General features: G+C 40.8%; 1 protein-coding gene across 5 annotated transcripts in view; it reads left to right on the top strand.

Annotated features, from left to right (window-relative positions):
* The window catches only part of LOC133629973 (nipped-B-like protein B), a 57914-nt gene that overhangs the window by 21711 nt on the left and 23355 nt on the right, over positions 1-12848 (top strand). For all 5 annotated transcript variants that reach the window (XM_062021154.1, XM_062021162.1, XM_062021138.1 and 2 more), the window contains exons 9-11: positions 317-820; positions 3970-5676; positions 5742-5855. In XM_062021154.1, coding sequence (XP_061877138.1) covers positions 317-820; positions 3970-5676; positions 5742-5855 — 2325 coding nt within the window. The remainder of the gene's footprint in view (positions 1-316; positions 821-3969; positions 5677-5741; positions 5856-12848) is intronic.

Here is a 12848-nt window from a genome sequence, read left to right as displayed (position 1 = left end):
ATGTTTTTTAATTTACAGGAAGTTTTTTTTTTCATTTACTGTGCATGTTTTTTTGTTTACCTACAACTCGCTACAACCGCGTTGTAGCGAGGGATCACTGTATACCGCTTTCGTTGCTAGGCTACTGCTATGACGCAATAAGTTCCATTCATGGTCATTGGCACAGTTTTCATAATTTGTGCCAGTGATTGGTGATAAGGCCTGAAATCTATATTGCAATATCAGCCTCTTGCCATAACGATATATATCACAATATTTTATTTGGCTTTTAAATGATAATGTCAAATGAGTCTCCATTCTCTTGGTTCCTCCGTAGGGTCAAGACCTCTGCTCATCGTGCAGTCACCTTCCGCCGACGTCCCTCCAGGCGCGTCCCCCAACAGGCACCTTTCCTCTGCTGAGCGCAAAAAGAAGCAGAAGCAAAGGAGCAAAGTTATCACCGAGAACGTGGACAAAAACACCTTGTACGACATTGTTAGATCTCCAGCGAAAGACTCAGCGAGGCTGACCTTAAAGCTGTCCCGGGTGAAGACTGCAGAAAAGGAAGAGTACGCCGAGCATTCCCCTGGGACAGAGGAGGACAGCAAAGCACATGTGATAAACAGTAAAAACGAGTTGCAGAGCGCTGAGCAGCAGGATGCGGAGTGCAAGTTCGGTGCCGAAGAGCCGCCGAACTGTCAGCAGGGAAACAGCAACGAGAGTGGCGCCGTCTCAGCCGCCATTGTACTGGATGACGCTGACATCGACACACTAGCCGAGATCGAGAGGACAGAGCGGGAGTCCGTCAGTGAGAGATGGTCGAAAGAAGTCCAGGATAAAGGTACTTTTTTCTTTTGTTTTATTTACTTAACATCAAATAAAAACAATCGACGCAGCATTAAAATAAATGAATGTAAATGAGCAGAAAGAAGTATAAACTTATACCTGCCCTCTATTCACTTAAATACAACATTCACTGTTCAACTCAGAAGACTACAAAGACTATATTTCTATTTCATAACATACAACGAAATAAACAAAGCCATTAGCTCACTCAAAGTCATATATTTTCATAATCATGATTTTTACAGTTGTTTAAATACAGAAAGAGATTTACATTGTTTTGTTCCACTGTCAAGTTTGTTTACGGCCACTGTCAAGTTTGGTGCATAAACTAACACCTTTGATTGACTGTCACTGTTCTAAAGCAAGATTTTTTCAAAATCTCTGTTCCTTTCAGATTATAATTATTTTCTATTTTTACAAATCTCTTTTGAATGTTGTTTTGTATATTTTTTCTATGTGCTACATATATAATTCTTAGAATGCTGTACTCTATCCATCTCCATCAAATTTAAAAAAAAGTTTAAATATCGGGTTTGTGGGTTCCTTGTGTACATTTCGACTAATGACTCTTACAGCTCTCCTCTGCAAAAGGAACATTAAATTAAAATATGTTTTACAGGCACTAGCCGTAACTCCACACTTCAGTGCAAAGTGTCAGATATGGAACAATCAGTCAATTATACAAAATATACAGTGTTTTTTTTAAATTAGCAATTATTTTACCTCCAGTGAAATATATTGATATTATATATTGATAATTTAACCTTTGTATAATTTATATGTGATTTCCATGACACATTTTCATCAATTCTAAATTCGTAACACCCAAAAACCTAGGGACTGATCTGCTAAAGGTTTGCATGTATTTAAACACATGCAAACTTGATGGCATATGCAAAGCTGATCTATTAAGATAGGGTCTCTTGAATGAGCAAAATAAAAAGTGCAAGTCTTCATGTAGAATATATGATGATTAGCAGAATACCCACAATACTGGGAGAAGGAGATGCAAGTATAATTATTCAGCACTCGCAATGTGATTGAGCAATGCTGAAACTGTTCTGCGGACGCTATTTTGGCATCTTTATTTAGCACGTTTTAAAGTTACGTGCAAACTGACACAGTTACACACAAATGGCTATGAGAAAGGAGCTGGATCCCGCTGCAGTGTCAGCTGGACAGTCATAAATAAAAAATATTAGACATTTTGTCTATTCAGCAATATATGGGGCTGAATAAAACTAATTCAATTGATGTGTTATGGTGTCTGCTGGTGTATTTGTTATGGCATTCGATTTTTCATATAGGATCTGTATTATTATAATACTAACATTACTATTATAATACAGATCCTATATTAAAAAATAAACTAGGCAATATGCATAATTCCAGACGCATGAATGAGCTGTAGTGTTGTAATCCTCCATCGCCTCCTTGCGCGCAAAAATAGTTTCTGTTGTCTAAATTGTAATTCTATATTGCAGGAAGTGTGTTACAGATTATAGATGTGTGCGGCTTCTTCAACAACATTACACACAGGTTGAACATGTGTAGGGAAATGAGTGTTTTCATGGGCACATAATGCCGATAGTACACACAAAATTATTATTTAAATAGGACAGTCTGTGCCCTTGTTTTCAACATTTACTAACTGTACACACAATTTTATAGTTGGCACATGCTGTTTAGCGTGTGGTATTTGGATCTTAATAGATCAGGCCCTTAATCTATTTTGTTCTCTGAATCTCAACACCTTCGACATATTATAAGGCACAAATGTCAAACTCACGGCCCAGCGGCCAGGTCTGCCCCGCTGCATTACTTTATGTGGCCTGAGAACGTCTGGAAATAATATGTGTCAATAATGTACCTTATCTTTTCTCACTAATAAATGTAATCGTTCTCTCCATTTTGACAGAAAAATATATATGCACTGCTTCAACTTGCATACCTTTTGAACTTAAATGATTATTGAACATTGCAACAAATATTATATTATCATACTTTCTAAACTATTTTTTTTGTTGTCAAAATGAAAATAGATATTTAAATATTTGCTTTGGATTTTCAAGCAAGATCGCCATCAAAATGTACAGCGTAAAAATGACAATTGATTTTGCAGAAAAGTTTACAGTGGATTTTTTTACAGCATAATACTGTTTTTAATGGTTAAATTCTGTCAACTGAGCTAACAGTCATTTACCGAAAAATGTGTTTATTTTATTTGTTTATTTGAAAAGGATCCCCATTAGCTGATGCCATGGCAGTCAGCTAGTCTTACTGGGGTCCACACAAAACCTCTAATCTAAGGTAAAACACATCTAGGGTTGTTGTTTTTCCTGTGTGTTGGTGTCAATAAAAAAACAGTAGCACATTGTTTTTACGGTAAAAAAAACTGGCAGCTCATTTGCCAGATTTTTTACCGTAAAAAAACACTGTTATATTTTGCAGTAACATTCTGGTGACAGAGTTGCCAGTTTTTTTTACTGTAAAATGTACAGATATTTTTTTTTACATTGTACCTAAAAAAATATATATATATATATATATATCAAATGCATTTAATTTAATTTCATTTTTTTATTTATCTCCTTCATTGATGTGCATCTTTGATCAATAGACAATTATACCTCAGCAACTAAACACACATTTACACACCAATGCCTGAGAAGGAACAGGATGAAGAAAATCTTATATTTTCCTGCCCCCTTCAACATAATATGTATTCTTACTTAATGGATAGCATACAAACCAAACAAATACATCCAAATATAATGAAAACAAACAAAAAAACACAACAAGTGCAAAACTTCATGAAGTACAAACCAAACAAAAAAAAAAGTAATATACACCTCACGGGATGATACAAAACCAGACAAAAAAATAAGTAAAATAATAAATATAAAGCAAAATGTAAACATAGGCAAATTCATATATATTCGCTGTTACAAGTGGCCTTCTGCGATGTGGCCCTCAATGAAAACGAATATGACACTCCTGTAAAAGTCATCCACACTTTTCTTACGACTGCAAAAAATCCTAAACTTGGTTTTACCAGTATTTAAAGATAACCAAATAACTTTATCATTGAAACATGCATTTGTATTAATTCCATATGCTAACTACCGTCTTTCTATTTTAAAGACAAGCCGCTGAAGAAACGCAAGCAAGACTCCTACCCTCAGGAGCCAGGAGCGGAGGATGGACAAGGAGGCAACAGCGCCAGCAGCCAGTTGACACCCAAGAAGATGAACGCTGCCAGTAACGGTTCCACTCGTCCTGCGTTGATGGTCAGTATCGATCTGCAGCAAGCCGGACGAGGAATAAGACAGCCAGTGGTGGTCCTCGACGCCAAGCAGCTGTGTGACGAACACATCTTGCGCCTCAACGCGGGAGCGGGCGTAGTGAAAGTGGACGGGCAGCGCCCACCCATGAAGAAGGAGCCAAGTGATGATTTAGAGAGATCCGATTTGGATATCCGTTTGAAGCAGAAGCAGGAATCCAAACACAGAACAGACGGCAGAAACGACAGCAGCAAGAAACGTGGGGTCTTGCCAAGGGTGAAGCAGAACAGAGACTCCGATTCTCGGCACAAAGAGGACAAGAATCTCAACAGTCAACCGGAAACTTTAAAAACCTTAAGCAAGGCGGAGCGTAACTCCACTCATAATGACGACAAAGGCCGTGAGAAGAAGAAAACGAAAGATAACAACGACACTGATAAAGATAAAGAAAAGGATGTGGATAAGGAAAGACCGAAAGAAAGGGAGAGGCTCAAGGATAGGGATAAGGGCCGAGACTTGGATCGGGATAAAATGAAGGATAGGGATAAAGACACAGATGTGGATCGGCAAAAAGAGAAAGATAGATTCAAGGATAGGGACACAGATCGAGACATGAATAGGGAAAGAGAAAAAGATAGAGATAAGATGAAAGACAGGGAGAAAAACAAAGTTAGGGAAAAAGATGGCGATAAAGAAAAGGACAGAAATAGGGACAAAGACAGGGTGAGAGATAGGGAGAAAGATAGAGGCAGGGAGAAGGATCAAGAGAGAGTTAAAGAAAAAGAAAAGGACCAAGAGAGAGTTAAAGACAAAGAAAAGGACCAAGAGAGAGTTAAAGACAAAGAAAAGGACCAAGAGAGAGTTAAAGACAAAGAAAAGGACAAAGAGAAAAACCGAGTCAGGGAGAAAGTTCTAGATAGGGATAAAGATCGATCGAAGGAAAAGGAGCGGGATAAGGAAAAAGACAAAATTCGTGAGAAGGAGAGGAACCGGGATAAAGTCAAGGAAAAGGAGAAAGATGACAGACATAAAGAGAGGGAAGACAAGGCAAAGAAACACAAACCATCGAAGGATAACAGACGTGAGCTGTCTCTGGATGGGACTCCCAAGCAGGACCACAAAACAAGGCAGGACGGGAGCAGGAACTCCGGCGAAAGGACAGAAAAGTCCACGTCTCAATCCCCGCAAAATAAAAAAGAGGGGAAAAGTGGGGGTGAAAGTGTCCCGGCTGCAATTAAACAGTCTTCCCTCGAGAACAAACTGAGCGAATTCCCCGCATACCTGCTGAGCGGAAATTCCAGGAGCCTGAAGAACTTTGTGATCCCCAAAGTGAAGCGGGACGGCGCGGATAAAGGCGCCCAACTGCCGAGCGACGTTGCCATTGTTGACAACTGGAAAGAACCCCGCGTTTTGCTGGAGAGGAGGTCGCTGGTTGAGAACTTAAAAAAAGGCGCCAAGCCTGTTGTGACGCTCCGGCGACTGAGCACTGACGAAATACACAGCCTCAAAAAGGAACTGAAGACCACCTACAAGTCCAGGAACTGGTCTTCTAGTCACAAATCTAAAGGTAAAACGAAGAAGAGTTGCGAGTCAAGTATGCTGAAAGTGGCCTCACCTCTTGTGTGCTTGCAGAGACGTCAAACAAGCGCAGACACGGTATGATCAGCAAGACGCCAAAGTACGCTAGCGACTCGGATGAAAAGGAGAGCGATGGTAGCAACGACGACGACAGCTCCGAAGATGAGGGTAATCTTTCCCTCTAAACACAATTTGCATTTGTCTCCAAAAATCATACACATTTTAAGACGACCGGTTGGCTTCCAGTCATGACGGCCAGGCACTGTTTTCATGCTTTAATAGCATCTACTGTATCAGCATTCACAAGACATTTGTAGCTCTTTACGAAGAAGGGAGCCTAACTTGTAACAAGAATAATCATTTGTGCCGTTAAACTTTCCAATAATTTTGAGTTGAGTGCCTTGCAGAAAGTTTTAATTTACAGCATAAATGCTAAAAATGTATTGGAATTTATTTATTTACTGAAACTGCAAAGCGGACGGAGAAGCAAGCAATAATTAGAGAGAAACGTGTTAAACTTTTTACTAACAAGGAGAGAATGAAAAAGTGGTCATTTATTGACATTAGGGATGTAACGATAAACAGTATTAATTATAACCGCGGTAAAACTCTCGATGTTTACCGTTTAACTGCACTTTGATAAACCCACGGACTGACTGGCGCTAGCTTAAATGCCAACATTAAAACAAGAGACTTATGGCCTGATTTACTAAAGTGTACTAAGAGACGTGCAAACTTAATAGACTAGACTTACCGGTAGACTTCCTTTTTATTGTCATTCAAATTTGAACTTTACAGTACAGATAAGAACGAAATTTTGTTGCGTTAGCTCATGGTAGTGCAGGATAAAAAAGCAATAAGGTGCAGATACAAATAAATAGATTACTGTACATAGGACACACAAAGCTGATCTTCTAAACATGTGCAAAGTGGATTGCGTCTCTTAAGTGAGCAGAATAAGGCCTGCAAACCATATAAAGTTAAAGTACCAATGATTGTCACACACACTAGGTGTGGTGAAATTTGTCCTCTGCATTTGACCCATCCCCTTGTTCACCCCCTGGGAGGTGAGGGGAGCAGTGGGCAGCAGCAGTAGCCGCGCCCACCTATCTGTCTTCATTCTTTTGCAAAAATATATGCTGATCAGTAAAATGCCCACTATGCCGGAGTGAATGCATATATATTATACAGCGCATGCAATGTGATTTATCAACATTCATCACCGATTTTGGAGGACTACCATGCACCTTTAGCGGTTAAAAAAAGAAAAAAAAAGTGATGTCAATGTAGATGCACTGCACAATTCCTTCTAAAAAAAGCCATAAAAAGTGGTACATGTCTCCTGCTTGTTTGAAAACATAGCAAAAGCCACGGGTAGGAGCAAGATAACATGAATGTGCAGGCATTGAGAGTGCCTCCATGGTGATGCCCTGTATAGTTTACACACGCAAAATCGTCATTTAAATAAGGTGCGCTGCACCACTTTTTAGTTGCCCACGCAGTCTTTTTAAATCGCTTGGAACATCCCCACTAATGGTACACGCTATTAGTGGGCAGCCTTACTGTTTTGGATTAAAAGAGTTTAAAGGTGACTACAGGGTGTTATTTCATGTCCAGAGGGCTCTCATTATGTTGAAAAATGTATTTGGAAGGTAGTCAACAGATTTTAATGCTCTCCAAAAATGTTTGATACATAACAATGAATGATTCCTACTTTGCAGAAATTATAGCCCTGTCGTGAACCAATTAACAGCAATATACAAAGGAGGACTGTAGGAAAGCTTATACTCTATTAAATCCACAATTGATTTATTGATTCATTGAAACTATTATTAGTAGATTGTACAGTACAGTACATATTCCATACAATTGACCACTAAATGGTAACACCCGAATAAGTTTTTCAACTTGTTTAAGTCGGGGTCCACGTCCACAAACTGCCGAGGGTGTGTCAGAGTGGATAGCGTAGTGGTTAATGTTGATATAGACTTAGTAGACACAACGTATATTAAGTATATTGAGTTTTATTCAGACACTGAGGCAGCCGACATGTCAACATAGTTCCCTCCATAACGTCCCTTCTCCCAGCAGCCCCCACTGCGCAGCCTCTAGCATGAATTGCCGTAAAGGGAAACTTAGAACTGTCGTAAAGTGTTCATTGGAGAACAACACACGTTAACAATCTCCCTCTTCTTTCTTTAAAATAAGAAAAACAAAAGCCAAGTGCAACAAGGGAAAAGGCAATTGAAAAACATTCAAGAAAATAACAAAATACAATCAGCATTCTCGCCTGTGTTTTTTTTTTTTTTTTTTTTTTTTTTTTTTTTTTTTTTTTTAAACAACAATTAGGGTGAATTCCAATTAGGGTGGATTCCACAGTCCTTCACATAGTGCTTTCAAGAGCACTAGGGATGATGCCCCCTTTTTCGTCAGACAGTCAGCCAGTTGGGCTTTTGTCACTGACCAGAGCACCTTTTTGATTGTTTTACTCTGAATGAGCTCCTTGATCCCGCTTATATCCAACCGAAGTCTCTTCTCTGTGACCTGTTTAGTGGACTTAAGGGCATCATAAAGAGAGTGATTGTCAGTCACACAGACCAACGTGGGAGCATTTAATTTGGTGGTCCCAGTAGTGAGCTCCGAAAAAAGAGTAGAAAGGAAAATAGCATTGTCTATTCCATCCGACATAGCGAGTGTCTCTCCCGCAAGGGTGCTCCGCACCACACGCCTGATCCTCTTAGATTGCCAACAGAGAGGAGAAAACTTCCCGTTTTCCCCCATGAGAGTGATCAATATCCCTCCTTGAGTACCTCCATCAGGCAAGTTTCCCAGCGAGGCATCACTGAAGACAGTCAAGTTCAAAGCATCATTATTACCCAAATGTTGAAATTTCAGAGTAACCTTTCCTGCTTTAAGTTTACGAATCACCTTATTTGCATCATGAATGGACTGCACAGTAGCATTTTTCAGAATAGATGCCAAAATACAAGCGTCAAACATAACATCAGGTCTAGTTTGTTTTGCAACCCAAAGAATTTGTCCTATTTTTGATCTCAGCTGCTCTCTTTCCGTTTCACTAAGAGCTGAATCTCTCTGTATAGCACGTGCTGGCTGCATGTTTATGGGTTGCATGTTGTCAATATAGCCCTGCTGATTCATCTCAATTACACCATTTACAGTGGCAATGTCCATTCCTACATAGCAGAAATTATCATGTTCCTCACGTCCCACACGGAACGCACACTTCAGTCGAGGAATCACATCAGTTACAAAGTTTTGTGAACCTGCCCAGAGAAAATCATCCACATGACATGCAAGTACACCTTTAACTTTGCATTGTTCATCCAACCAATAAAAGACTGCAGGATCCACTTGTGACACTTTACCACTTGTGCTCAGCATTATTTCTTTCACTCTATTATACCAATAAAGTGATGCATCAGCAAGACCATATACACATTTCTTAAGTTTCCATAGCACCCCTTTACTGTTTGCTTCTGGGGGGGGGGGGTGAACATGAATGTCCCTTGATAACTCCATGCCTTGCAAAAAGGCAGATTTAATGTCCATAGAATGGACCTTCCACTGATTTTGGCTAATCACTGCTAGCAATAACCTCAGGGATTCAGAAGCACAGGTTGGTGAATCTTTTTGCAACTGTTGGATATTGAACTCTTCAAAACCCCTGGCTACAAGTCTAGCTTTAGGCACAATACCGTTCTCAGTTTCTTTTAGATTACAGACCCAACGGGTGGAAACACATCTTTGGCCTGTATCTTCAACTTCTTCAAAAACATTATTATTGTTCCAGTTTTCAATCTCTATTTGTTTAGCTTCATCAAATGATATGTCTTTTGTTATAAGTACATCAGCATCCATGACTTCTGAATCGGACTCAATGCTGAGACTATTCACACGTGACAGATCAACAGCTTCTTTTTGACCATGACTCCCATCATTTTCAATAAATTGCAGGTTATACCAATTTTTATACCCTCCTGTGGCTTTGCCTGCTCTACCTAGGACTTTTGCTTTACATAGAACACTTTCATCACTTTTCATAAAGGTTACAGTATGTCCCGCTTTTACCTTGACACTGGACACAGGAATAACAGGGTTATCATTATAGACATTGTGCTCCATTTGAGTTTGAATTACATCATTATGAGTCACTAACGAATGAGCTCCCTCTCCTGCATTGGACTCTCTGTCACTTTCCTGTTCGTTATCAGCATCTGTGTTTTGTGTACTGAATGAGCCACCTGTGGCTCTGTTCACTACATCTGTGTTTTCACTGTCTGCTGCTTGATTCTGTACAATTATCTCACTGTTTGTGTCATCAAGAACCTCACTTTGAGCAGTTGTGTGTAACTTATTAAGCCTCAAGTGATGTACTCTAACAAGGATACCACCATGTCTTACAAATACAACAGCCCCATCCTGACCAATAACTATCCCTGGTCCCTTCCACTCTGTACTGTCAGCTCGTTTGTAATAGACCTTGTCTCCTGTCTCATATTTTTCATCTGTGGATCTGAGCTGCTTACGTAACGCTCTCCTTATTCTCTCTGAACATTCAGCTTCAGTGAAAGCCTTCCTAGAAGCATGCAACGCTGATATGTGTTGTCCTACCCTTGCACTAACAGTAGTGCCTTCGAGTGCAGGTAGTTTATCAATTAATACAGAGGGAAGGTTAGGGTTTTGACCAAATACCAGTTGATGTGGGCTATAACCATGAACACTGTGCATACAGTTCTTAGCCATAAGAGCCCAGTCTAGGGCAGTGTGCCAGTCACATCCATTTTCCCGTCTCACCTTCAGTAGGATGTCGGTGAGAGTCTGATTGTGTCTCTCCAACAGCCCGTTGCTCCAGGGACTGTATCCTGCTGTTGTCCTCGTCTCGATGTTGAAGTTTTCGGCCATGTCACGAAACTCTTCATTATTGAACTCTCCACCGTTGTCGCTGTACAAAATACGAGGAGGGCCGTGAACACTTATCCATGTGTGGATGAGGGCGTTGACCATTTCAGAGGCCTTCTTTGTCTTCACAATGCTTCCTGCACTGAACCGGGTGAATTGGTCGATCACATGTAGATACCACACTCCTGGCTCCAACTCATGCAGGTCCACCGCCACCGTCTCATTATATTCTGTAGCTAGAGGCAGACCAACAGCTGGCCTCGGCTTCGCTTTGCTGTATCTTTGACATATGTCACAATCATGCACTATTTGTTGCAAAATAGTGAGGCAGTCCTTGTCTTTATTACCCGAGCTTTGAATTAGCCTCTGCAGCCTGTCTGCAGATGCGTGGCCAAACTGTTTGTGTAGCTTGAGAAGGATTTTGCGCTTTTCGGCTGAAGACATGTTTTCTGTCACTGTCAGGACTTCATCTTCAGCTGTCGCTGCAAGTATCACGTCATCTTTCATTTGCTGTGTTGTGCTGTTTTTGTCTCTTATGTCCACACAGTAGTGTCCTGAGCTGGTGAACTCAAGAGGAATCTGCTGTTTAAACATCACTGCTCTGTCATTCTCCATATCTAAAACAGTTCCTGCCTTCTTCAGTGAGGACTTACTCAGCAGCAGTGGAATGTCAGCGTTGACCACTTCTGTCTCAATGTGACATTTTGTTTGTCCTATTTTGGCAGGTAGTTTCACTTTTCTGGTGGAATATACTAAGTTGCCATCTCCAAAACGAAATGGTCTTGAACTGGTGTTTTCTGTCCTCATCATTTTGTCTGTCTGCTCTTGACTGAGACAACTAACATAACTGTCAAGCCATTTCTCCCCACATACTGTACGAGTGCATGCCGTGTCTATGATGGCTGATCCCAGGGATTCAGTTATGAAAATCTCAGCGTCAGACATAGGGTCATTTGTCAACAACGTTATGTAAACTTCTTCTACATTTTCGTCTTCTGTTAGTCTTACTTGTTCGTTCTTCTTGTAAGGACAGTCCTTGGCCCAATGAAATGTGCTTTGACAAACGGCACATCTTGAACGCTTACCGAACTTATCCAATGGGTTGGTGCCCGGCAACGGTGTCCTTTCACTCTTCTGTTGAAACGTGTTCCGTCTTCCCTGTCCTTGTCGTTGTCGTTGTTCAGTGAAGAAAGCTGCATCTTGGTTTAGTTGAATCCCGTGCGACAAACCTGGCGCCGTTTTCGCTCCAAAAATCCGCTTGAGTGCCGACTTCATGGACGCAAACTTTAGGTCGGGGCACGCCGTTAGTGCAAGTTGTCTGTTTTTCTCATCGAGGCAGGCCGTGTCCAACAACTTGAAGGCTAACACAGCATCTGGAAGCGCCATGTCGTACTTTTTAATTCGGTTGTATCGCTGCTCAAAGTCAATTATGTAGTCTGCCATTGAAACGGAACTGTCTTTCATTAAACGATCAAACTGGGAATACGCTTCGTACGCGCGGTCCTTTTCTTCTTGCTGAAACACACCGTCCAGTTTTGCTAGTAATGTCGCCATACCAGTGTCTTTGTCCAAGTCGTCTGCTGGTATCTCCATAGCGATATCCTTGGCTCGTCCTTCCAGACCCAAAGCCACAGCAAGCGCCTGCTTCTTCTTGTCGAGTTCGGTAACTCGTGCCCATATGTTAACTTCATTTTTCCAACATTCATACGGCCTGGTTTCGTCAAACTTCGGCGGTACTCTGTAGTTCGCAGCCATCTTCAAACCATCCTCTGCTACCAATGTTGATATAGACTTAGTAGACACAACGTATATTAAGTATATTGAGTTTTATTCAGACACTGAGGCAGCCGACATGTCAACATAGTTCCCTCCATAACATCCCTTCTCCCAGCAGCCCCCACTGCGCAGCCTCTAGCATGAATTGCCGTAAAGGGAAACTTAGAACTGTCGTAAAGTGTTCATTGGAGAACAACACACGTTAACAGTTAATGACGTGCTCTTGTGATAGCCAGGACGTGGTTACAAATCCAGGCAATTTGTGATGACATTTGATATCCCTGGTTTTTACCACTATTGATATTTAAAATCTACTACTACTGCTTTCTTATGGAGTTGAAAACTACATCAGGGGGTTGCCCACAGCCACAGCTGTTCATGTAATTGTAATTTGCCTTTGTAGACCACACACCCAACTGGCACCTCTGGAATATTACTCCAAAAGTGGCAATAATTGGCGAGGGT

Source organism: Entelurus aequoreus, linkage group LG02, assembly GCF_033978785.1.
Source record: "Entelurus aequoreus isolate RoL-2023_Sb linkage group LG02, RoL_Eaeq_v1.1, whole genome shotgun sequence".
Lineage (NCBI taxonomy): Eukaryota > Metazoa > Chordata > Actinopteri > Syngnathiformes > Syngnathidae > Entelurus > Entelurus aequoreus.
This window is presented reverse-complemented; position numbering and strand designations above follow the sequence as displayed.